This window comes from Ranitomeya imitator, chromosome 8 (assembly GCF_032444005.1).
Source record: "Ranitomeya imitator isolate aRanImi1 chromosome 8, aRanImi1.pri, whole genome shotgun sequence".
Taxonomy (NCBI): Eukaryota; Metazoa; Chordata; class Amphibia; order Anura; family Dendrobatidae; genus Ranitomeya; species Ranitomeya imitator.
The window spans coordinates 47,391,346-47,419,096 of NC_091289.1; the positions used below are offsets into that span (position 1 = coordinate 47,391,346).

Genomic DNA, 27,751 nt, shown 5'->3' on the forward strand with positions numbered 1-27,751 from the left:
TTTGGATATCCACACCTTCTGTGAGATAAATCGATCGAATATAAAGGAGACAGAAAGTAAATAGGCGCAAACTGTAGGGACCTGTAAGGACATTAGAGTACAGAAGACATGCAAGTGGGGACGAAACTGGCATGCCGAATTTTAAGGTGTCAATCTGTACGGAGAGGAAGGGTGAGATTAGGGGACTTTAACATCTGTTTTTTTCCTATATTTACAGTGTCGGCAAAAAAAATCTTTACACTTGCGCAGCAAAAAAAACTTTACATATAAAATCCACATCATAATTTCACTTTTTAAAAATGTACACAATGGGGGAGATAATATAAAACGGTCTAATATTAAAGCTGGCTTTGTTGCAGATATCAACCAATCAACACTCAGTTTTCACTTCTCTGGTTAAGCGAAAACTGCACTCTGATTGGTTGTTATGTGCAGCCCAGCCAGTTTTGCTATTAGGCAGTCTTTTATTATCTCCCTCAGTTTTTTATTATCTCCCACAATGGGTCGAAAGAAGCTTAAAATGGAAGAGAAATCCCGTGCCTTGACTCTGCTCGAGAAGGGGGATCCGGTGATTGCGGTAGCTAGAGATCTGGGAGTGTCAAGAGAAGCCATTTATCAGCTGAAGCGGTCGGCGGCATCATTGCCTCCTGGGATGGTACCGCAGAGGAAGTCAGGCTCTGGCGCACCTAAGAAGACTTCACCAAGGACTGATAAGCTTCTGAAGCCTGAAGTGATGTCACATCCTTCTATAACTGCTGTTGAACTAAAAATCAAGCACCCTATGCTCCTCCAGAACATCGCAACTAGGACAACTCGTCACCGCCTGCAGAAGGACCTGGGTCTACCAAGTTGCCGAGCCGCAAAGTAGCCCCTGTTCACAGCAGCAATGAAGAAGAAAAGGCTTGTCTTTTGTAAGAAATATCAAGATTGGACATCTGAAGAGTGGAAGAAAGTGATGTTTAGTGATGAGAGCACTTTCAGGCTGGTCGGGGGAGGCTCAAAGGTTGTGCATTGTCCGAGTACCGTGTCACGGTATGACCCAAAATATACATGTGCTGAAGACACTGTGGGTAAACATGGACTCCACATACTTAGCCAGCCTTGCTGAATCCGTGCCTAAACGACTACAGATGGTGATAAAATGTAAGGGTGACATGACAAAGTACTAATTATAATAAAATATCCACAATAAAACACTTGAATCCACTTGAATATTAACCCTGCTGTTCTGTTGGTCAAAAATGACCGACTTTGAACTTCAATATTCTTTAAAATATTCAAGATGCGGCTCTGAAACCCGTGGCCGACCGACCCATCCTCATTTAAGTCAATCAACCACAAGTTTCAGAACCGCATCTTGAACACCCCAAAAAATACCAAAGTTCAAAATAGGTCTCCCCAGACCGAACAGAACAGCAGGGTTAAGATTTTGTGGTTTCATTGAACTTGTAAAGATTTTTTTTGCTGGCACTGTACTTGGGTATTTGTTATGTGGTTCTGACAGTGGTAGTAACTAAGCATAAACTATGTTCTATAGCACTTTATTCACTTTATTTAGGTGGGGATTTTCTGATTGAGAACTATTTTAATAATATTTCTAATAAAATATAATTTTAGGGGGTTAAGTGTGGAAATTGTTGTGTCTATACCATGATCTATATTTAATTCTGTAAGCAGCTTCTAGAAATGACGTTAGAAATGTGAGTGTCTGCGGCCAGCAGACATTAACCCCAAAAACAATTGCCCGACTGCCACCACACTAGTGCAATCGGGAAAAGCCGAGGCTAAGCATCAGATTTGGCGCATGTAATTGATGCGTCATTTCTGGGGCAGCTGAGGGCTGGACTTATTAGGCTGGGAAGGGATGAATAGCCATGGACTTGCCCAGCCTATTAATATCAACCTACAGCAGTCTGCTTTGTCTTAACTGGTTATTAAAAATAGATGTGATTCCCACATAATTTTTGAGGGTTCCCCCCATTTTTAATAACCAGCAAAGGCAAAGAAGACAGCTGGGGGCTGATATGTATAGGCTGGGAAGGTTCATGAAAAATTGGCCCTTTCCAGCATCAGACCAGCTAACAGCTGCCTGCTTTCCTTTGGCTGGTTATTAAAAATAGGGGGGACTCCACGTTGCTTTTTCATTTATTTATTTAACAAGTACAGTAAACTAGACACACAAAGCACTGCTCCACTCCTCCATTTGGACTTCCACCACCAGGAGGCAGAGGTCCAAGTGGAACAGTGCCTTGGGCGTGTAGTTTGCTTTACTTGTTAATAAATAATTAAATGTAAAAAAATATTGTGAGATCTCCCCTATTTTTAATTACCAGACAGTGCTTACAAGCCAGAAAGCAGCACTGGTCGGTCTTCTAGGCAATGAGTTGTAAATAAAACAAAAGAAAAATGTTGAAGGTAATCTGCCATCAAGTTTTTGCTTCCTAATGTGATGGAGCATGACATAGGGCCAGAGTCCCTGATTCCAGTGATTTGGCAAGTAGCCCAGTAAGTGATACATTGCTCAGATCAGGGTGATTGCCCCTACATCATGCTGCTCTCAGCTGGTGGGGCAAAAACCTTGTGGCAGATTCTTTTTAATATCTCAAGAACAGGCGCAATTTTTAATGAGCAGTAAATTGTAAAAGTGCTTGTTTTTACAAACAGTATTCAACAATATCTATCTATGAAGATAAAGCAATGTGTGGAACTATTATGTGTGCATTCTGCAGCAAAATACTGTACAGCACTACATGTTGGTATTATTGAGACAATATGCTGTATGATAAAAAGTATTGGAGCATGATATTGAGCGATGATGTGACCAATGTATGGAATATTTATTGAGCCATTCATTTTATGGTAGTTCCAAGTGGACATTGGATGTTAGGAATCGGATTACGGTAATCTGATATGATATTATTTTATATATGTAATTTAGAGGACACAAGCTAGCATGTGGAAGAAGGTGCTGTGGTCAGAAGAGACCACAGATTTTTTGGGCTAAATGCAAAACGTGTGGCAGAAAATTAACACTGCACATCACCCTGAAAACACCATCCCCACAGTCAAACATGGTGGTGGCAACACCATGCTGTGAGGATGCTTTTCTTCAGCAGGCACAAGGAAGCTGGTCAGAGTTGATGGAAAGATGAATGGAGTTAAATACAGTGCAATCCTGGAGAAAAACCTGTTAGAGGCTTCAAAACACATGCGAATGGGGCATAGGTTCATCTTACAGCAGGACAATGACCCTAAAGATACTGTCAGAGCTATGATGAAATGGTTTAGATAAAAGTCATTCATGTGTGTGAATGGCCCATTCAAGGTCCATTGAATCTCACTGAGCTAGAGCGCGTGCACAAAGGAGAATGGGCAAAAATGTCAGCCTCTAGATGTGCAGCTGATGGACACATACTTCAAAAAGACCACAAAGCCAGTCCTACAAAGTGTTGACTCAGGGGGCTGAATACAGATGCATGTCACAATTTTCAGATTCATATTTTTAAAATATTTAGAAAACCATGTATGATTTACATTACACCTCAGAAAAACTTGCTGTTTTCTGCGCTTAAATTCCAATAAAATATATTTAAGTTTTTAAGTGCAACATGAAAAAATGTGGAAACGTTCACAAGGTATGAAAACTTTTTCAAGGAAGTGTATGTCTTATTTGAAGGTATAGCAAAATATGTTGCGGATTTTCTCATAAATGACTTTTCTTCTAATTTTAGGTTTATCGCATCTATTGGAACTTACTCAGTTTTGTATCTTTCTGGCAGGATTCAGGGTCTCAGGCCGAGTATCAGAAGACTTCATGGACATCCAGGGACTGGCTGAGATTTGCTCCTCTCTGCTTGATTGTGATTGTATTTGCTGCAGCTGGAATTACATGGTTCCTTTTAGGTACCGTAGTTATATCTGTCACCTAGGTTAATATCTACAGGAAAATATACTCATTAGTTATATTATTGTTCCATTATTGCACAACCAGCTATTTTAGCGCATTCTTCTACATCTCGACCTGTAAATGCTGATTCGGCAAATTACAGAAAAACTGACAATTTTTCTCAGCACTCTAATTAACGTTTTATAGAAGTAATATTTTGCTTTTTTTAATGGCTGTAAGAGTTTCTGTCATACCAAATGATCACTCTATCTGTATCTAATTACTAGTCTACTGTTGAAATAGAGGGAGCAGTACATATGTTTTACAGGCACAGATAGTACTTGCTTGCTACTGTATCTCCATGTAATTTATATAGGCACAGATAGTACTTTCTTACTTCACCTCCCTGCAAATTTTATAGACACAGATAGTACTTTCTTACTATATCTCCATGTAATTTATATAGGCACAGATAGTGCTTTCGTACTTCATCTCCCTGTAAATTTTATAGGCACAGATAGTACGTTCTTACTATATCTCCATATAAAATATATAGGCACAGATAGTACTTTCTTACTTCACCTCCCTGTAAATTTTATACGCACAGATAGTACTTTCTTACTATATCTCCATATAATTTATATAGGCACAGATAGTACTTTCTTACTATATCTCCATGTAATTTATATAGGCACAGATAGTACTTTCTTACTATATATCCATATAATTTATATAGGCACAGATAGTACTTTCTTACATCACCTCCCTGTAAATTTTATAGGCACAGATACTCAGATAGTACTTTCTTACTATATCTCCATGTAATTTATATAGGCACAGATCGTACTTTCTTACTTTAGCTCCTTGTAAATTTTATAGGCACAGATAGTACTTGCTTAGTGTATTTCCATGTAAATCATGAAAGCAGAGATAATACTGACTCCCATTCTCCCCTTGAAAGTAATGGAAATATCTATCTATTATCTATCTATTTCTAAATATAAATTCATGGAATCTACTGCCTTCTTGATTTGTTTTTTTTGTCAATGTACATTATATAGGCACAGATAGTACTTCCTCCAGGTATCTACATGAAAATATGAGCACAGATAGTACTAATTGCCTGTTAATCTTCTTTATTTCTGACAAAAGCTCCTGGAGTATACATTCAACATATTCATAAGGCTTTATTTACCTTTTGGAGAGAGGTTTTGGCTTTCATCAGTCAACTATGTATTGGCATTTTTTTTTCTTTTCATTTTATAGAAAGGCAAAGTAAACAGCACTTACCTTTACGGAGGGCCACAACTAAACAAGTATACTTATTCTAACAATAAGTCATACTAGAGGATGCCATACAATACAAGAATACGGGTATTCATTAGCAACATCACTAAAAAGGAGTCTATATAAATCTGTTGCCTCTATAGGGGATTAAATTCAAACCAAGCCGTAAAGCAGCATATAGGAAGAGGTGTGGAAACCACATGAAACGACCAAAACTGGTAATTCAAATATATAAATAATTTTATTGAACATATAAAATATTACACATAGAAAAAAACAGGACATAAATGGTACAAAGTGGGACCATGGTGTGAAACACCGCACAGAGGTGTGATTGTGTCAGCGGATGGAAAGACACAGACTCCTAATAATAAAGAATGGTCATATAGAGGAGAGGACTCCGGAGTACAGATATAAATAACACAGGTATGGGGCATAGAACAATAATAAACCCTAGTCCTAGAATGTGGGTACTACAATATGCTCATATTTACCATATAGGGTTTAAATGCAATCAGTATCTGTAGCACAGCGACACATGTACACACCTAGGAAAACCAAGTGGGGAAGACAAATGATAGTGCACCATCCACCTAACCTAATTAGTTCCCCCCATAGTCACAGTAGACAAAATATGGTAAGAGTCTAACTATAACTCCATGGGCTAGCGGCCGCTCAGCCCAAATGTATATTACCTCTCAAGACAAGGGGGGGAGGAAGAAGTACTCCGGTGTCCCTGGGTCCGGTCCGCTGGTCACCCGACGCGCGTTTCGGAGCTCGCAAGCTCCTTCGTCAGGGGGCGTGTCCAATGGTCAGAACAGCGGGGTTTTAAATAGCAGGGAGCCAATGACCGCCGCGGCGTCAGCCGGAAATGACGCAAGCGCCAGCCCGGAAATCCGAAACTCCAAGCGGCAGCGGCGTCATACATGAGCGTCGCCATAACCATGGTGACCACTCAAGCATAGAGACGCCGCAAGCCGCCGAGAGCGACGGCACCAAGCGCGCATGCGTACAGGCGGCGCCGCAGCGGTGAGTGGACCTGCAGAACAGTGGTACAAGAATAAAGAAATATAACAGAGTAAACATAAAAGGAAGGGAAGAAATGAAAAATAAATGGAGGGATAAAATAAAACAAAGGAAAAAACGCCAAAGGGGAATGGATAAATATAATCCCATGATGCTACTAGAACCCATAGGAAATATATAGCCCCTGAAACAGGGCACATGACATAGTGCATCCATATAACCAAACACTCCCACCTCCCAGAAGAACAACTCTTAACAGAAACCCCCCACAAGGGATATTAGCAACACATATGAAAAACATACATGTAGAATAATGTATGCATATAGCAATTTATACAGAAAAAAACCGTATATTTGTAAATATAATACAATAAACCACAGACGATAGATGAAAATGATGCAAAACTTGAATCCCAAGCGAAAGCCATCAGACAATCCATAGCATGCATATATCTAAAATAGAAAGAATAAAAACAATAATTAAAAACAAACACAAAAAACACCAAGATGCGGGGGTGCCACACCACCCCTGCACTGCCAGGATCATATAAATGGCGCATAACTAATTGTTTCGTTCAATCCATGAGGGTGGACAGTATTTAAAGTCCACATCCACCTAGTCTCGAGCTGTGCCAACCGTTGGGAGACTCGGCCACCCCTAATATTTGGTTCCACCATATCGATACCTTTAACACGTAAGGCACTACCATTAGACTGATGGTGAGATTTAAAATGCCTCGGTATCGTTTTTAGCGTATGGACATCCGTTACGTGTACTGCTGCCTCGATCCCCAGGACATGCTCCCGTACTCTTGTTTTCAATTGTCGGGTTGTTAATCCCACATAAATCAATGGGCAGGGGCAAACCGCATAGTATACAACGTTCTTAGATGTGCATGTTATACTTTTAGTTATTTTAAAGCTTCTTTGTCCTGAGGAATCTACAAACGTGTCTTCTCTAGAGATGTTACTGCATGCTACACATCTACCACAGGTACGACAGCCACCACTTGGTTTTTGTCGAGAACCGTTTAAGAATGTTCTCAATGGACTAGGTGTATAGTGGCTGCGCACCAAGTGGTCACGTATATTTTTAGCCCTACGGAAAGTGATGGGCGGACGATCAGGGAGTAATTTAGCCAATGTCAGATCAGTTTTTAAAATGGGCCACGCTTGTTCAAAGACACTCCGTATGGCATCTGCCCTAGAGTTGTAATTTGTGACGAACCTGACAACCTCTGATCCGTCACTTGTAGCACCACTACCATAGAGCAAAACATTTCTATCACTGTGCTTAGCGCGTAGATACGCCCTTTTAATGGCACGGTTGCTGTATCCCCGTTCCTTGAATCGAGCCTTAAGGTCCCCAGCCTGAATCTCAAATTCGGTATCAGTGGAGCATATACGACGTATACGTAGGAACTGTCCAATAGGGACAGCTCGTACCATGTGAGCTGGATGGGAGGAGGAAGCGTGGAGAAGCATATTCGTTGACGTGGGCTTCCTGTAGATTGTAGTTTGAATTGTGTCCGTATGATTCCTTGTTAACGTAACATCAAGGAATTCAATACTAGATCTACTTGATGTTGCTGTCAGTTTAATATTCCTTTCGTTAATATTTAAGGCGGCCACAAACTCAAAAAAAGCCTCATTACTGCCCTGCCAGACAACAAGAATGTCGTCTATGTAGCGCGCCCATAGAAGGACGCGCTCCATAGACGACAGACCGTCTGACCGTAGGAGGTCCCTTTCCCACAGCCCCAGGAACAGATTAGCATAGGACGGCGCAAAGGCCGCCCCCATGGCTGTTCCCTGGAGCTGCAGGAAAAAGGACCCCCTAAACGTAAAGAAATTGTGGGTAAGTGTAAATTCCAGAACTTCGAGAAAAAATGTCACAAATTCAAGGGACCATCTGGATGTAGAGAGAAAAAATTTAATGGCCGCCAAACCATCACTATGGCGGATGGAAGTATACAAGGACTCTACATCCATGGCCCCCATAATGGTATCCTCCCCCAGCTTAAGATCATCAACGCGGCGCAATAATTGACTAGTATCCTTCAAGAAAGAGGGAAGCTCCTCCACAAGCGGTTGAAGGATCGAATCGATCCATTTGTTGATTGATTCCAAATAGCTCCCACAACCCGACACAATCGGGCGTCCGGGAGGTACAGACGTATTTTTATGTATTTTAGGGAGCAAGTAGAAAGTCGCTATCGTGGGTTCTGGTACGACTAATGCAGTGTTCAATTCCTTTGTGATAATTCCCCTCTCAGTAGCTCTATTAAGGATCTCCCTGAGTTGCGTGCAGAAGGCGGACAAGGGGTTATAGGTTAATTTCTTGTAACATGTGGGGTCTAATAATTGGCGCATGGCTTCCTGCTCGTACATTACCTTAGGCCACAGCACAATGTTACCCCCCTTGTCCGCCGACTTTATCACAACATCAGGGAGATCTCTAAGCTGCTTCAGGCGTGATCTCTCATGTCTCGTTAGATTATCATTTTTTATGGACTGCGGGATCTTACTCACTCCCTCGCTCACCACCTTCACAAATGTATCTATAGCACTACAGCTAGATAGATACATCAGCGTTAACTGTCGGAGGGGTAGATTAAGAAATCTTCCCAATATATACCTCTCAAACGCAAGTTAAGTCAAACAAATATTTGTGTGACGCCCAGGAGACCGGGATACCCAGCACCGGACCAATGGAGTCTGTCTCTTGAGGGGGATGTCACGGGTGGCTTGACCCGGTGCTGTGGCCTCAGGCAATGCACAGTGTAAGGGGTATCATGAGGGGACAGGCACTTACTTGATCAGCAGCAGGTTCTCCCAGCGGTGACGATCTCGATCCTGGATAGATGGCTATTGTCCAAATGAAAGACTGAGGCACTGAAACGTTTAACCAGTTTACTTTAACATAAAAGGATTTACAACCAGTCCTGTCACCGGAGTCTGTATGGGAACTCTGAGTTACTTTGACCCTGCCGGGGTCTTCGCCTCTTATTGTGCGCAATTTCTGTGTGGCCCTGCTGCTGTATGTGAACTGGCTGCCGGCCCAATCTGTCCCCTCCGGGTCCTGGTTCGACGGGCAACCCGAGTCCTTTTATCGGTTTACCCCCTCTGGGAGTACCGCTGAACTCTGTGTCTGTTGCTGCATCCGACCCTAGTGAAGCTGATATCACCTCACGTTTTTCCGGTTGCTGTATTATATATAATGAATACAGCCACGGATCCGGTATCCGTCTTTGCGCCTGTTCTGGGTAGTGATTAATGCTACCCGGTTCTCACAATGTCCTTTTTCTCTATCCCTCTTCTCAGGCCGGTGATTTAGGCCTGGTAACAGTCACAGGGCTGTTAGAGATTCAACTGTATGACCTCTCACTATCAGCTCCTTGGCCCAACTGCCATTTCTTCTCTCAGACCAGAATGGATCAAGGGGAGTCTCTGGAGCTCCCCCTTCTGGCTGGAGGTGGTAGTGCAGTCTTGCTATTTTAGTATTTGTACTTACTGTCAGTAACTATTTTTGTGGCAAATACCCCTAGGGGTGCCACATTCCCCCTTAGTTAAGAACAGTACTCCGGGACTGTGGGACAATAACATTTTGAAATAACAATTAATATGTACAGAGTCTTAAAAATGAAAAGTTACAAAAACCACTCAAGGAAACAAAAATAGAGTTCTGTAAAAAGTCACTTCAAATAGCGTCCATTAATACAGTTCTATCCTTGAAGGTATTAGGAAAGGCACTGTACTTAGTGTCCAGGAATTTAGTTCAATTTTTCCAACGGAATTATCAATATAAAGTCTAAAGAAAGTTCAAAAAGAGCAAAAAGCAAAGTTCAAAAAGCAGTCTTTCCGGAGCTTTGATTTAGTGCCTCCGGGCTGATAAAAAGTTCAAGAATATGCAATAAGTTCATACAGACAAGTCTCTGTAGGCACTGGGCTTAAACGTTGCAGACTGATAGCAATGACTATACTACATTTTCTGTTTAACTATATACGGCATAACATATATACAATTCACATTATGAGCTTTATAGTTGGTAATCTGCATACCTGGCCGGTAATTGACCCTGGGTACTACGCTGTGATCTACGTAATAGCGGTGTCTCTTCATGTGGTGTACTACTGTCTACTGAGGATGTAGTATCTGCCCGCTCTGCTAAAGATAATTCCACGACTATGGAGTTGGCAAGTCCACCGTGAATGGGATTACTCTGACCAGGAATCTGTTCTTCTTGGCCTGGAACCTCCTGTAGTACGGGGTCAGCCTCTTCCTGTCTTGGGACTTCTGGTATTGGGTTCGGTGTTGGGTAAAAGGCCACCATGGGAACCACTACTGCACCATGGTATGTTAGTAGGGTTTTGGGAAAGTCTCCTATACAGGTGTGATACACTTCCTCTTCTTTTTCCTTTACTGGTTGAACCTGTATGGGTTGAATAACTTCTGGTTCTGGCTGGACAACGTCTGGCTCTTTCAATGCTTCCGGACATAATTTAAGATTGTCTCTTGACACTAGTACAGATGTTAAGCCTCCGTTTTTGCTAATGAGACACATTTTAGGATTATCCACTCTTGTTGGTAAAACTGTGTAGGGTACGGCTTCCCACTGATTGTCCAGTTTATTGGTTCGACGATTTCTCTTGAGCACTTGGTCACCCGGTCTTAATGGGGTCGCTAGAGCATTCTGGTTGAAAGTTCGCTCTTGTCTTTCTCTAGTTTGCTGAAGGCTTCTTTCCACACTCTCTTGCACTTGGCGATACTGCTTTTGCCGTATGATATCCCAATTGGAGTCTTGAACTTCTGCGTCTGGTTTCAGAATTCCCATTTCTAGATCGATTGGTAATTGGCCGGGTCTTGCACGCATAAGGTAAGCTGGGGTGCAGTTGGTGGAGCTCACCGGGACATGATTATACAGATCCACCAAGTCAGGCAATTTCTCTGGCCATTGATTCCTTTCTGTCTCAGGTAAAGTCTTTAGTAGGTCTATTACAATATGGTTCATCTTCTCGCATAAGCCGTTTGTTTGTGGATGATAGGCCGTCGTCCGGATCTTTTTGCAACCATACATATTACAGAATTCTCTGAAGATCTCTGATTCAAAGGCTGTACCTTGGTCGGTGAGAACCTGTTCCGGATATCCATGGGGTCTACAAAAGTACGTTTGGAACGCTTTGGCTGCTGTTTTTGCTGTCAGATCTTTTACGGGTACCACTACCAAGAAACGTGAATAATGGTCCACGATGGTCAAGGCATAGACATAGCCGGACCGGCTTGGTGTCAACTTCACGTGGTCCATGGCTACAAGTTCCAGTGGTTGTTTGGTGATTATGGGCTGCAGTGGTGCTCTTTGGTTCTTTTGATCGTTTCTTCTGAGGTTACACGGGCCACAATTTCTGCACCACTGTTCGATTGATTTTCTCATCCCGACCCAATAAAATCTTTCTCTTAGAAGTACTTCTAACTTTTTCCAACCAAAGTGACCAGCACCATTATGGTAAGCTTCGAGGACCATCTTCACATCTTGTTTAGGCACAATAATCTGCCAAACCAATTCATGTGTTTTCGGATTGGTGTATCTTCTACAGAGCTTCCCTTGATACAGGAACATTTTGCCTCTCTCTTTTCAGAGTTGATGCGTCTCTTCTGGGGCATCCTCATAGGGATATGCACTTTGCTCAGTCAACAGTTCCTTCACCAACTTCACAGCCGGATTGCTGTCTTGGGTGTCAGCCCATCTATGGTGTGCTAACGGATTAAAATTCACCTCTTGTTGTTTCTGATAGGTACTTGACTGATGATGTTTTGCCTTGGGACGATGGAAGGCTGGTAGTTCAATTTCTTCAAGCTCCCCCGTTTCCTCTTCTACATCTCTCAAGTGTGGCATCTGGGATAGGGCATCGGCATTTCCATTCTTGCGACCTGCTCGATACTTGATTATGAAGTTGTAATTAGATAACCGGGCTATCCATCGCTGTTCTAACGCACCTAATTTGGCTGTGTCCAGGTGGGTCAACGGATTGTTGTCAGTATAGACAATAAATTCTGCAGCGGCCAGATAGTGTTTGAAACGCTCCGTCACAGCCCAAACTACTGCCAGTAGTTCCAATTTGAAGGAGCTGTAATTTTCTGAATTTCTTTCAGTAGGCCGGAGCTTTCTACTTGCAAAGGCGATGACTTTCTCCCGACCTTCTTGCTTTTGTGACAGCACCGCTCCTAGTCCCACATTACTGGCATCGGTGTAGAGGATGAACGGTTTATGGTAATCTGGGTATGCCAGAACCTCTTCTCCGGTTAGTGCCTTCTTTAGTTGTTCAAAGGAGTCTTCCCTTTCGTCGTTCCACTGAAAAGGAGGGTTTCGGTTTGAAGGTTTCTTCGTCTGCCCTACCAAGGTGTCTTGCAAGGGTGCTGCTAACTTGGTAAATCCTTTTATAAATCTGCGATAGTAACCCACCAATCCCAGGAATTGTCTCACTTCTTTTGCGCTGGTAGGTCTTGGCCAATCCCTTATGGCGCTTATTTTCTCGGGATCTGGTGCTACTCCCTCCGAACTCACGATGTGTCCCAGGTACTGTACCTTTGGCTTGAGAAGGTGACATTTGGATGGCTTGACTTTCATGCCATACCTGGATAAGGCTTCGAACACTTCTGCCAGGTCTATTAAGTGTTGTTCGTAAGTCTTTGAGTAGACGATCACATCATCTAGGTACAGGAGGACGGTCTCGAAGTTCTTGTGTCCGAGGCAGCATTCCATCAGCCGCTGGAAGGTACCGGATGCGTTGCAGAGTCCGAACGGCATGCGATTAAATTCACATAGACCCATTGGTGTGGTGAATGCCGTCTTTTCCTTATCTCTCTCAGCCACAGGGACTTGCCAATACCCGCTTGTTAAGTCTAAGGTGGAAAAATAATTAGCAGATTTCAAAGCAGTTAAGGACTCTTCTATCCTAGGCAAGGGGTAGGCGTCTTTATGGGTGATGTTATTAATCTTCCGGTAGTCTACGCACATTCTCATGGTTCCGTCCTTTTTTTTGACAATCACTAGAGGGGCCGCCCAGGGGCTACAGCTGTCTCTTATTACCCCGGCCTGTTTTATTTCCCTCAGCATATCTTTTGCACATTGATAGTGAGCGGGCGGTATGGGTCTATATCTTTCTTTTATTGGGGGATGGTCACCTGTGGGGATTGTGTGTTCTACCCCTTCTATCCGTCCGAAGTCCAATGGGTGTTTACTGAAGACTTGTTCATATTCCGTCACTAGCCTATACACCCCTTGTTTTTGATGGGTAGGTGTTGAATTTATGCCCACGTGTAGCTGTTGGCACCAATCCTCCATTTCTCCATCTGAGCCATTGCCTTCCACCTGACAGGTTGGTTCTAAGGGCTCAATGGTTGTGATGGCATTGTTGTCAACAGTATATAGCTTTGCCATTGTAGCATACCTTGGCAAAGTGACCTCTTCCTCTCCACAGTTCAAAAGTCGTACCGGCACTCGTCCCCGGTGTACCTCGACTATCCCTCGTGCTGTGAGTATAGTGGGCCTGCTGTCGGTGTACACTGGTTCTATTAAGGCTTGATAATCTCGTCCCTTAGTACCAATGGCTGCTCTACACCATACCAGCATTTCTGTTTTTGGTGGGATTACAATAGACGTTGGATCACTTACCCTCACACTGCCGATTTCTCCACCTGCAACTTCTACCTGTTGCCTTAACATCAATACTTTTATTTCCCTCCGGAGAACTCTCTGCTGGCAGGATTGGGCAGTTTCAGCAATTTGCTGTAAGACAGAAATGACTTCGGAAAAGCAGTTCTCTAACACATTCATTCCTATCAATACAGTTGGTTCACAGTTCCGCCGGTCAACATCAACAACAATTATACCCTGTTTCTTCAGTTCTACTTTACCAATCTTTATGGTCATCTCCCTGAATCCTAGTTTCGGTACCAACTTACCATTACTGGCCCATATATCTAGTTCAACATCAGAGGGCCCTTTATCAATATCTGCATCAGCCCAGTACCTCTTATAAAGGATATACGGTATAGATGAAATCTGGGAACCTGTGTCCAGCAAAGCATTGAGGGGAATTCCGTCCAGCACGATAGGGATAATGGGTCGTCCTCCGAAGTACCTGTCGTGCCAGGGTGTTGGGCCTTGAAAGTTCATTCCTGCGAAGTGGCCCGCATTCCCAGGGGATTCCCGTTTAAATCACGATCTCGTGCAAAGTGGCCCGGCTGCTGGCAACGGCGGCAAATGGGCTGTCCATCCGGTTGGTAGCGGTCGCGGGGTCGTCCTCTCCATGTCGGGTATCTCCGGGGTCTCATCCATGGAACATCCTCTCTACAGTTTGCCAACTCCATCTTGTGTCCTCTCATATCCTGCATGGTTTTAGCCATTGAAGCAACAACATCAGCTAAAGAGTCAAGCTTTTGTTGAAGAGCCTCATTAGTACTGGGCCCCAGGGGCTTAGCAATGGCCCCAGACATAGCTGATGTCACTGGCACTCCCTGTTGTTGAGGTGCCTCTGCCATGGGTTGCGCAGGATCCTGATCCCGAGGTGCCTCTGCCAGCTGGAGACGTATAGCGCTCTCCTTTAATTGGGCAAATGTCAATTCAGGGTTCTTAAAAACAAGCATGCTCACATGCCCCCGGTGAGAAGGGGTGTAGAGTCCCTCAATAAATTGATCTCTTAGCAGTTTATCCGCTCCGGTGTTAAAAATGGGTTCAGCCAGTGTAAGTGATTTAAGGGCTTCCTGCAGGTTTAAGGCAAAGTCTCTCACGCCCTCATTAGCTTTTTGTTTGCAACTAAAGAATCGTATTTTAGCTTTGCTGCTGGCCGTGGTTTCAAATGTAGCTTTTAATCCAGCAAATATGCGTTCAACAGTGCCTTTTAGATCAGCTGCCCATGCTGTGACTTCTCGCTTAGCATGGCCACTTAACTGCATCATCAGGAGACTAACACGCTGAACTTCACCCACAGGGAACATGTCAAAATGGGCCAGCATCTTTTCTCTGAAATCGTCAAGGGTATTAGGCTCACCTTCATACATTGGAAGCCACGGGCCACCTGGGGTATATGGCATCAGCACCGGCATGATGGGCGCCACTCCTTGCACCGCTGCGCTACCAGACGCTCTATCGACACTCTGTCTTTCAGCTGCATTAGCGCCGCCGGGTGCTGCGGCGTCTCCGTGCTGCGACATACTGTGCCCCCTTAGTTAATCCGGACCCTTCCGGTCCTCCGCTTCCGTCGGGATAGTGTAGATTCGTTCCGCTGTGCAGCAGGATCGATTTTCCCCTTGCTCTGATGTCAGAGCGCTCAGCTTGGTGCCGCCCACAATGACACGCCCCCTGCTGCTCCCACCCACCGCGCTCTGTAATGGCGGATTCTGAAGTTTTTCAGTTAGACTGGGGCTCAGGTGATGGCGTAGCTCAATTAACAGTCTCGTGCCTAACGGTTATGAAGTGATTACCTCAGGGGATGGCGGCCATCTTTACTCCATTATAACCAATGGGGAAAAGTCACTTTCAATAGTTTTCAATGGGGAATGGATTTTTCTTTAATAAAGTCAATTTTCAAGATTTTTCATCCCAGTTTTCACAATTTTGGGCTCCAATCACGGCACACAATACCCGGTATACGGGCTGGCTAGATCCTGTCCGTGACGCCAATTGTGACGCCCAGGAGACCGGGATACCCAGCACCGGACCAATGGAGTCTGTCTCTTGAGGGGGATGTCACGGGTGGCTTGACCCGGTGCTGTGGCCTCAGGCAATGCACAGTGTAAGGGGTATCATGAGGGGACAGGCACTTACTTGATCAGCAGCAGGTTCTCCCAGCGGTGACGATCTCGATCCTGGATAGATGGCTATTGTCCAAATGAAAGACTGAGGCACTGAAACGTTTAACCAGTTTACTTTAACATAAAAGGATTTACAACCAGTCCTGTCACCGGAGTCTGTATGGGAACTCTGATTTACTTTGACCCTGCCGGGGTCTTCGCCTCTTATTGTGCGCAATTTCTGTGTGGCCCTGCTGCTGTATGTGAACTGGCTGCCGGCCCAATCTGTGCCCTCCGGGTCCTGGTTCGACGGGCAACCCGAGTCCTTTTATCGGTTTACCCCCTCTGGGAGTACCGCTGAACTCTGTGTCTGTTGCTGCGTCCGGCCCTAGTGAAGCTGATATCACCTCACGTTTTTCCGGTTGCTGTATTATATATAATGAATACAGCCACGGATCCGGTATCCGTCTTTGTGCCTGTTCTGGGTAGTGATTAATGCTACCCGGTTCTCACAATGTCCTTTTTCTCTATCCCTCTTCTCCTCTGGCCGGTGATTTGGGCCTGGAAACCGTCATAGGGCTGTTAGAGATTCAACTGTATGACCTCTCACTATTAGCTCCTTGGCCCAACTGCCATTTCTTCTCTCAGACCAGAATGGATCAAGGGGAGTCTCTGGAGCTCCCCCTTCTGGCCGGAGGTGGTAGTGCAGTCTTGCTATTTTAGTATTTGTACTTACTGTCAGTAACTATTTTTGTGGCAAATACCCCTAGGGGTGCCACATTTGCCTGCAACTCCAAGATCCATAAAGATCTGCGATGCTTAGATCATTAGATCTCAGTTGGGTCCATATGATGTTCCACTCAATTTGGGTGCCATGTAAAAAGATCCTTTGGCCGTGTTCAGACGAAACGAATAAACTGGAACTTTTTCCACCTAGATTTTTAGGGCAGAAATTCTGTAGTGTATTATAGTAACAATAAATATTCAATTAGAAAATATTAGTAGAGAAAAAAATTAAAATAAAAAAGTAGAAACTGACTTGCGATGTAGATGTTAAATGTCATTTATTTTGTAGATCAGTTGTGGATTTGCTGTGCATTAAACTCAGTAGGGAAGTCGAAATTCATAGCAAACTCCATTTTTTCACTATTTCGCTGTGAATTACCTCTAGGTCAAAATTCAAAACTGCTAAAAAAAGAACTTAGCAAATTTTAAACTAAAAAAATAAAATGCTGCACTCACTTTCCCTGATATACTGTATATGCTATTCTTCCAGTTTCTCTAAAACCAAATGACATTTTTTTCTCTGCGATGACATAGTAGGAGGCTGGCAAAGGAAAGATAGCTCGGAACAAAGAGATTAAAGTGTTTTTTTTTTTTAGTTTTGCTGTATTCATCAAGGACATATCGGCACCAAAATCTACAGAGTTTGGTATTTATTTGTCGCTGCAATTGTCTAAGCATTTCAGGCGAAATTACGGCTGACATTTTCAACAATTGTGCCTCTTGTCAACATACCCCAATGCGTTGCTATGTTTGCCATTGCGACTGTTCTTACTGTCACCATTTTCCTTTCTCACAAATATATGTCTCTTTCTTACTGCAGAAGTGGACGTCAGACCAGAAATGACAACCGATAAAATATTTGCCTGTACCCTGCGAATTGTGAGCCATGAATTTACAAAAGAACTCGGCCAGCCTGAAAGCAATATATTTAAGAGGGAAGCATCTCACCTGAATAAACTGGTAAATCTTGTGGAAAATCTATATTTTTAATCATACAGAGGAGCAGTTTTTTATTACACAATAATATCGGGTGTTATGTCCTAAGGCATTTTTGTAATTACTAGTGATGAGCGAACGTGCTCAAATAACGTCTTATCCGAGCATGCTTGGGTGTTATCCGAGTATCTTGGGCGTGCTCGTATATTATGTTCGAATCCCTGCGGCTGCATGATTTGAGGCTGTTAGACACACGCAACACATGGGGGATTGCCTGTCTTTTAGGCAATCCTGCCCTGAGTTGCAGCTGTCTAACACCCGAAAAATAATATTCGAGCATGCCCATATACTATTCGTGCTTCTGTCTGTCTTTTTCTGAGCTCCTCTGAGCTGATTTATGACTACAGACCACATCAAAGATACATGTGTATTGAAACAAAGGGCCTGACCAAAGAGCAAACCGATACCAAAAATTTTTTTTTAAAAAAGCAATTGCATGAATGATACTTTTAACCACAAATGCATGCCCTGCTAATATGTACTAGCAGCTGTAGCATGCAAAAGCAAATAATAACCATACATTTTAGCAAAATAGCAACACCCCCTAAGAGCTATTGTGGCCCACGAGCAACTTCTGGATCACATCTACAGTCCTATGCATTAATTAATATCATTATAGCTATTACTCTGCCCTATACTGTCTGATTTGTACATTTAGTTTAACAGAACATCAGGCTAGAGAATTTTGAATGGGTTCATGTTCAGTTTTTTTTGTCTTATATTATGTTTTTTATATTCTATATTTGTAATTCTCTTACCATTGCTTTCTGTCTTTAGGTAACTGCTCTAGTCTTGGCTTCAGAACTGGCTGCATATCACAACTCCAGCACGGTCTATGCTTTTGGGTGAGATAAACAGAAGGAGAGTGATGTTTGACAAATAAATAAAAGGGTTGTGCACAGTGGTGTAACTAGTGTCCGATGGGCCCCGGTGCAAAATGTGGACCTGTGACCCCTGCACACACCCACGCCCGCAAGCCCAATCTGCCTCCACTTGCCCAGATAGGAGTGCATTTGTTTCAGCAAATTTCTAAAAATTGCCCATTTTCCTAGTTCTGCACAACCCTTGTATACAGTGGCATAACTAGAGTCCGATGGACCGAGGTGCAAAATTTGGACTTAGGCCCCCACCTGCACGTTTGTCATCGTTATGGGACCTTGTAGCATTCTACATCCTATAAAGACATACGTGTTCACCCTTCATTCCAAAGTGTCCCCATTCTGACACCTTCCTGTAATAATGTACACCATCCCGTCCCGTTCTTGCAATAATGTCATCCGTTCTGGTCCCCATCCTGGTATAATGTCCATAATCCTCTGCCTTTTCTTATTATAATGTCGTCTGTCCTGGATTTCTTCCTGGACCCCCTCTTGGTATAATATACCCCTTCCTGGTATAATGTTTCCCTTCCTGTGCCCCTTACTTTAATAATGTTCCCTTTTCTGCCCCCCCCCCCATCATGGTATAATGTCCCCCATCCTAAAACAATGTCTTCCATCCTATGCTCCTTCCTGGTATAATGACCCCCATTAAAAAAAATAAAAGATTCTTCATAACTTCCTCCACTTCCATGTATCCTCTTCTACAACCTGCAGCTGACTTAACTGTGGTGGCCATGGGCAGCGCATGACATCACTGCAATGCACCGCCCTTCACAAATAGGCTGACGCCAGTTCAGTTGCCAGCCTCTGATTGGCCGGCGGCATGTACTGAAGTGCAGCGAGCCACCAGGTAATACACTTCAAGTGAATGTGCATCCTCAGTGGCACATCCAGTTGAAGTAGGCACTGGCATTTGTGGGCCTCTCTCCTGCATGTGCCTGGTCGTGGTTGTAATTTATATAACAGCAATCGTTCCGCCACTGCTTGTATAGATTCTTAACAATTTGTGTCAATCTACCCTATATTCTAAGCCCTGAAATCCTAGTTAGCCAACGTTTGGAATTTTTTTCATAATGTTGTTGTATGTGCCATGAGTATACACTGGGGTGATATATTTTCTTTAGGCTTTAATTTCCGAAAGCTATTATTATATACAGTTAGGGCCAGAAATATTTGGACAGTGACACAAGTTTTGTTATTTTAGCTGTTTACAAAAACATGTTCAGAAATACAATTATATATATAATATGGGCTGAAAGTGCACACTCCCAGCTGCAATATGATAGTTTCCACATCCAAATCGGAGAAAGGGTTTAGGAATCATAGCTCTGTAATGCATAGCGTCCTCTTTTTCCAGGGACCAAAAGTAATTGGACAATGGACTCTAAGGGCTGCAATTAACTCTGAAGGCGTCTCCCTCGTTAACCTGTAATCAATGAAGTAGTTAAAAGGTCAGGGGTGGATTCCAGGTGTGTGGTTTTGCATTTGGAAGCTGTTGCTGTGAGCAGACAACATGCGGTCAAAGGAACTCTCAATTGAGGTGAAGCAGAACATCCTGAGGCTGAAAAAAAAGAAAAAATCCATCAGAGAGATAGCAGACATGCTTGGAGTAGCAAAATCAACAGTTGGGTACATTCTGAGGAAAAAGGAATTGACTGGTGAGCTTGGGAACTCAAAAAGGCCTGGGCGTCCACGGATGACAACAGTGGTGGATGATCGCCGCATACTTAATTTGGTGAAGAAGAACCCGTTCACAACATCAACTGAAGTCCAGAACACTGTCAGTGAAGTAGATGTATCTGTCTCTAAGTCAACAGTAAAGAGAAGACTCCATGACAGTAAATACAAAGGGTTCACATCTAGATGCAAACCATTCATCAATAACAAAAATAGACAGGCCAGAGTTAAATTTGCAGAAAAACACCTCAAGAAGCCAGCTCAGTTCTGGAAAAGTATTCTATGGACAGATGAGACAAAGATCAACCTGTACCAGAATGATGGGAAGAAAAAAGTTTGGAGAAGAAAGGGAACGGCACATGATCCAAGGCACACCACATCCTCTGTAAAACATGGTGGAGGCAACGTGATGGCATGGGCATGCATGGCTTTCAATGGCACTGGGTCACTTGTGTTTATTGATGACATAAGAGCAGACAAGAGTAGCCGGATGAATTCTGAAGTGTACCGGGATATACTTTCAGCCCAGATTCAGCCAAATGCTGCAAAGTTGATTGGACGGCGCTTCATAGTACAGATGGACAATGACCCCAAGCATACAGCCAAAGCTACCCAGGAGTTCATGAGTGCCAAAAAGTGGAACATTCTGCAATGGCCAAGTCAATCTCCAGATCTAAACCCAATTGAGCATGCATTTCACTTGCTCAAATCCAGACTTAAGACGGAAAGACCCACAAACAAGCAAGACCTGAAGGCTGCGGCTGTAAAGGCCTGGCAAAGCATTAAGAAGGAGGAAACCCAGCGTTTGGTGATGTCCATGGGTTCCAGACTTAAGGCAGTGATTGCCTCCAAAGGAATTGCAACAAAATATTGAAAATAAAAATATTTTGTTTGGGTTATGTTTATTTGTCCAATTACTTTTGACCTCCTAAAATGTGGAGTGTTTGTAAAGAAATGTGTACAATTCCTACATTTTCTATCAGATATTTTTGTTCAACCCTTCAAATTAAACGTTACAATCTGCACTTGAATTCTGTTGTAGAGGTTTCATTTCAAATCCAATGTGGTGGCATGCAGAGCCCAACTTGCGAAAATTGTGTCACTGTCCAAATATTTCTGGCCCTAACTGTATATGTTGAGTCAATGTTGGCCAGTGTCTTATGCTGTACTTACCATTTATCTTTTTCTTTAGACAGGGTAGCTTGAAAGTTTATTTTTGGATTATCCTGGATGTGCCTAATTCTCTTAGCAAAGATGTTACTGCGGACTCAGTGAAGGCAGCACTCACTAGTGTCATGCAACGTAAGTCTAAAGCCACGGGGACCTACATATATGATCAGTACCATGTGGATCCAAATTCAACGGATATATTTGGTAAGTGCGTGATTTAGATTATACGGTGGCCTGAAAAAGTTTGGGCACCTCCGGTCAAAATTACTGTTATTGTGAACAATTAAGCAAGTTGAAGATGAAATTATCTCTAAAAGGCCTAAAGTTAATTAAAGATGACACATTTCCTTTGTAGTTTAGGCAATAAAATTATATATTGTCATCTTTAACATTTTAAAAATTACAAAAAAGGAAAATGGGCTGATGCTAAAGTTTCGGCAAAACCTTGGAGATTTGTGGGCTCAGATATCTTTGACCAAGGTTTCAGAGCTTAATTAGCCTGTTAGGGTTATGTCTTGCTCACTATATTAGTTAGGAAAGGCCCGGTGATACAAATTTGCAGCTTAATATAAACCCAGCCTCCTCTAACCTTGTGCCAAAACACAACGCCATGGGTTCTTCTAGGCAGCTGCCTAGCATTCTGAAAATGGAAATGGTGGAGGCCTACATGCAGGAGAAGGCTATATGAAGATAGCTAGGCATCATCAAGCTGTCCTTTCCTCAGTTCGAAATGTAATTAAGAAATGTCAGTCAACAGGAACAGTGGAGGTCAAGATAAGGTCTGGAAGACCAAGCAAAAGTTTAGTGAGAGCTGCTCATAGGATTGACAGAGAAACAAATCAGAACCCCCACTTTACTGCAAAAAAACCTTCAGAAAGAATTAGCACACTCTGCACAGCCCCATAGAATAACATTGGTCCGAGTTTGATACTATTTTTTGTTGGATAGCATGCAGACCGAAAATACAGTCGTTCACAAGATCTCTTAAATATATTTTCCTGAGCATGGCGTATTCACCTCTGAAAAAGTAATATACTTTTATATACTTTTAATATACTACCACTATACGCTATTCTGTTCAACTTTGGGGACAAGTTTATATTTTTACGTAAATGTATGTATTTGGGGCTAAAAGTCATTTTAGCAATTGGGTTTTATTAAAAAAAAATTGCATCATTTGGCTTTTACAGGCTCTTTATTTTTCTGAACATTCATTTTTTTTGTGGTCTTTGGTCATAAATCAGCTGAGAGAAGGCCAGAAAAAGACAGATAAAAGTTACGAACTCTCTCATCAGAATGTCATAAGGAGCTCAACGACAGATTCGGAGATAACTTATAATGAGTTAACTCATTCTGCATCCACCAATACATAAGTACAACACAGAGATTATAGAAGGTGCACAATTTGTAATGAAACCCAATTGCGAAAATGCTTTTTAAGCCCTGTTCCCATGGACAACCTATGCAGCTTTCATAGCAAGCATGCCAGTGTTTAGTTCTTTACTTTGTATATTCCTTTTGGTTGGTTATAGATGTTTGACCTTATTTTATATCCTTTGAATTATGTTTTCAGAAGGCACAATACAGAACAAGCAGCTGCTCTCCTCCAGCACTGGTAGGGTTGTCCGCCTCATCGGCTGCTTACAAAGGGTTTCCATTAATGAAAATAAAATGAAACATCGTAAAAATAAAAATCATTAAGTGTCTGCTGGGAAATGACTTTGTTCATGAAAGCTCCTCCTGTTCTTTCAACATTTGTGACTGTCACAATTTCCACTCGAAACCACTATAACCACTTCCACACTACTTTTAAAGAGGTTCTCTAGTTAGCTGATGTTGGCAAAGTTTTACTTAAGTTTAAAATGTACTTCTAGTGAATCCGAAGAGAACCATGGAGAAAGCATGATCTACTAGTACAAGCAGCTGGATTCTCTTCTACGCTCTTGCGTAAAACAATATGTGCAGAATTATTAGGCAATTAGTATTTTAGATGATTCATTTTAGTATTGACCAACTACAGCGCTGGTGGTCAATCCAAAAGGGTAATAAACCTGAAACCTGAATATCTAAGAAAGTAAAAGTGAGGTTTCGTCTTTCTTAGGAGAACATCTATGTGTGCGGAATTATTGGGCAACCAAAAAAAAAAATCAAAATTTTACTATCTCAATTGTTTATTTTCATCTGTTAAAGTAACAATAATAACCAAAATACTCAAAATGTACAAAAATTTATTTCGGATATTGAAATAAAAAATATCAGTGACCCATATTTCCTCCCTTTTTTTTCAAGAACAGTCCTAAGCCTTACATCGATGGAGTCAGTCAGTTTCTTAATCTGTTGATGATTAAGTTTTTGGGGAGCGCCAACCACATCCTCCCTGACATTCATCAGATAGGTAACAGTTCACGTTCACTGTAAATCTCCTGTTTAAGAAGGGCTCACAAGTTCTCAGTAGGGTTTAGGTCTGGTGAGGAAGGTGCAGTGCCATTATTCTTTCATCTTTTACCGGCAGTCGAGCAGTGGAGACTTCAATGCTACGATGGAAGAGTGTCCCGCAGAAAACGTATGGTTTTCTTGAAAGATGCAGACTTTTTCCGGTACCACTGTTTGAAGAAAGTGTCTTTTAAAAAAAAAAGGCAGTAGGTTTGGGAGATGATTTTGAGTCCATCTTCAACTTGAAACTGTCCAACTAGTTCATCTTTAATAACCCCAGCCTATAGCAGTAGCCCAACTCCACCTTGCTGGAATCTGAGTGGAAGTGAAGTCCTGACCCCATTACTGACCCACCTATGGGCCCATCCATCTGGTCCGTCAATTATATTATCGTGCACATAGAAAATAGTTCATATTACAGTTGAGCGAAATAATACATGCTGCCCTGATCCTGGATTCTGTCAAGTCCTCCGTGGCATCCTGTCCAGTCCCCTTCTGTATCTGGCTTTTTCGGCACAGCATCCCGGCCACCTCTGGCATTTACTAAGCCTCACCCTCAGGTCATGATGTCATAGCACTAGCTGGATCGGATCAATATAGAGAAAATCTTTTTCTCCACCCCAGTTTATACCCCTACATGTACATCTAGACAGTTTAAAAGCCCCTTCAATGTCCTCTTGGACCCACCTTCTACTATCATTGTGTCCTTTTCACTCAACTTCTGGTTTAATTTGCACTAATTTCTTTTTTAATTTTTTTTTTCATTTTAAATTTTTTTTTCGCAATTAATTTGTTTTGACTGCTTCTTGCACAGCATTGTTTCAAATGTACAGTTTATTGCCTTAGGAATAATTACATACAGAAGGAAGCTACGTTGTACATTTCAATGTGTATGAGCCATGCCGGGTATGGAAACATAATCCATCCTTTAGGTGAGATAGCTTATTATATTAAAGAAAAGATTTCATAAACTGGGTTGTAAATATTTGAGATAGATCTTTATTTCAGGGGCACGTAGTGAAGGAAATAAATATTTGATCCCTTGCTGATTTTGTAAGTTTGTCCACTGACAAAGACATATCTGGAATTTTAAGGGTAGGTTAATTTTAACATTGAGAGATAGAATATCAAAAATAAAACCCAGAAAATCACACTGTATACATTATATAAATGTATTTGCATTTTGCAGTGAGAAGTAAGTCAGGCATTTTTGTAGTTGATGAGGTTTGCGCACCTGTCAGGAGGAATTTTGGTCCACTACTCTTTGCAGATCATCTCTAAATCATTAAGATTTTGAGGCTGTCGCTTGGCAACTCAAAGCTTCAACTCCCTCCATAAGTTTTCTATTTAAATAAGGTCTGTAGACTGGCTAGGCAACTCCATGACCTTATGTGCTTCTTTTTGATCCACTCCTTTGTTGCCTTGGCTGTATGGGTCATTGTCTTGCTGGAAGATCCAGCCGCGACCCATTTTTAATGTCCTGGCGGAGGGAAGGAGGTTGTCTCTCAGGATTTTACGGTACATGGCTCCATCCATTCTCCTATTGATGCGGTGAAGTAGTCCTGTGCCCTTAGCAGAGAAATACCCCCAAAGCATAATGTTTCCACCTCCATGCTTGACAGTGGGGATGGTGTTCTTTGGGTCATAGGCAGCATTTCTTTTCCTCCAAACACGGCGAGTAGAGTTAATGCCAAAGACCTCAAAATTTGTCTCATCTGACCACAGCACCTTCTCCCAATCACTCACAGAATCATCCAGGTGCTCATTGGCAAACTTGTGCACATGTGCCTTCTTGAGCGGGGGGACCTTGCGGGCACTGCAGGATTTTAAACCTTTACGGCGTAATGTGTTACAAATTGTTTTCTTGGTGAATGTGGTCAAGGATACCCCTTGAGGTGAGATTTTGCATGGTGCCCAAGATCGATGTCAATTGACAGTCATTTTGTATTTCTTCCATTTTCTTACTATCGCACCAACAGTTGTCTCCTTCTCACCCAACGTCTTACTTATGATTTTGTGGCCCATTCCAGCTTTGTGCAGGTCTTTGATCTTGTCCCTGACATCCTTAAAAATCTCTTTGGTCTTACCCATGTTGTAGAGGTTAGAGTCTGACTGATTGAGTCTGTGGACAGGAGTCTTTTATAAAGGTGACTATGTGAGACAGCTGTCTTTAATGCAGGTAACAAGTTGATTAGGAGCGTCTAACTGGTCTGTAGGAGCCAGAACTCTTAATGGTTGGTAGGGGATCAAATACTTATTTCTCACTGCAAAATTCAAATAAATTTATATAATTTATACAATGTGATTTTCTGGGTTTTATTTATGATATTCTATCTACCAATGTTAAAATTATCCTACCCTTAAAATTATAGACTGTTCATGTCTTTGTCAGTGTGCAAACTTGCAAAATCAGCAAGGGGTCAAATACTTATTTCCTTCAGTGTAGTATGGCAGAGTTGGACAGGGGCACTAACAAGCCCCTTGAAAAACTCAGATTCAAAATTGTTATATGTATGCCCCACTTCTGTTAAAGTTGGTTGTTATACTTCTTATTTTTGTACTACTATATGTTGACTCTGTTTTATTCCTTTCTCCTATTCTTCCGGCATTGTATTGTCCTCTCTGCATCCATATCCTGCAGCCTGCTACAGGTACAGCTATGTACGGGCTGGCCAAGAATTACAATTATCAGGTCCTGATTACACCTCTCCGACCTGTGTATGGCAAATACAGGGTCCTCCTGGTCACCTATTGAAACTTCGACTCAAGTGGACACGTGCCGACTGCAGGGACCGTCTGGCCATGTATGATGCAGCTGCCCCACTTGACACTCACATCATCACTACGTAAGTTTTGCTTTATACATATGTTGGTAATGTTCGTGGTAATGTTTATAATTCAATATATTACTTTTACCCCTTTAACCTTAATTGGACCAAGAATAATCAGTTAGATAATGGGCCATAGCTAATACAGATGATCGCTTGTTATGGCTGTAAAGATAAAACGTTTATATTTGCTCATTATTAAATGTGAATCAGTCAGCAGTTTTTTTTCTATGCAATCCGAGAGCAGGATGATGTAGAAACAGAGACACTGATTCCAGTGACGTGTTACTTAGTTTACTGGGTGTGGCAGTTGTGACAGCATCACACTTTTCTCTGCTGCAGATCTAGCAGAGCTCTGAATGCTGAGCACTGAAACCCTGCATTTTGTGTACATTTATAGTGACAGAAAGCTGCTAATCAGTTCTAGGGGCATGGATGGACCAGGAGGCACAAAGCCAGTTGTCCTGTAGTGATAAACTTCTGGTGATAAAATACTTTATTTAAAGGGAACCTGTCACCCCCTTTTTTCAGATTGAGATATAAATACTGTTAAATAGGGCCTGCGCTGTGCGTTATTATAGTGTATGTAGTGTACCCTGATTCCCCACCTATGCTGCGCAATACATTACCAAAGACGCCGTTTTCGCCTGTCAATCAGGCTGGTCAGGTCAGGTGGGCGAGGTGACATCGCTGTTTCTTCCCCAGCTTTCCGTTGGTGGCGTAGTGGTGTGCGCATGTCCAAGTGCCGAATCCACTGCGCACACGTGAAGAAACAGCGCGCGATCTGAGCTATTACCCCTGTCATCGGTGGGAGCGGCCATCTTCCTGGGGCCGCGCGTGCGCAGATGGAGTGCTCTGCTGCGCGGGGCTTCAGCAAAATGGCCGCGGGATGCCGCGCGTGCGCAGATGGAGATCGCGGCAGCCATTTTCCCAAAGCCGAGTTTGCATCTCGGTTTCAGGAAAATGGCCGCCGTGATCTCCATCCCGG

General features: G+C 42.6%; 1 protein-coding gene across 1 annotated transcript in view; it reads left to right on the forward strand.

Annotated features, from left to right (window-relative positions):
- Positions 1–27,751, forward strand: part of TMPRSS6 (transmembrane serine protease 6) — a 184,673-nt gene that overhangs the window by 64,874 nt on the left and 92,048 nt on the right. The window contains exons 2-7 of the mRNA XM_069736853.1: positions 3,780–3,903; positions 17,599–17,738; positions 18,552–18,619; positions 21,525–21,706; positions 23,076–23,117; positions 26,577–26,781. Coding sequence (XP_069592954.1) covers positions 3,780–3,903; positions 17,599–17,738; positions 18,552–18,619; positions 21,525–21,706; positions 23,076–23,117; positions 26,577–26,781 — 761 coding nt within the window. The remainder of the gene's footprint in view (positions 1–3,779; positions 3,904–17,598; positions 17,739–18,551; positions 18,620–21,524; positions 21,707–23,075; positions 23,118–26,576; positions 26,782–27,751) is intronic.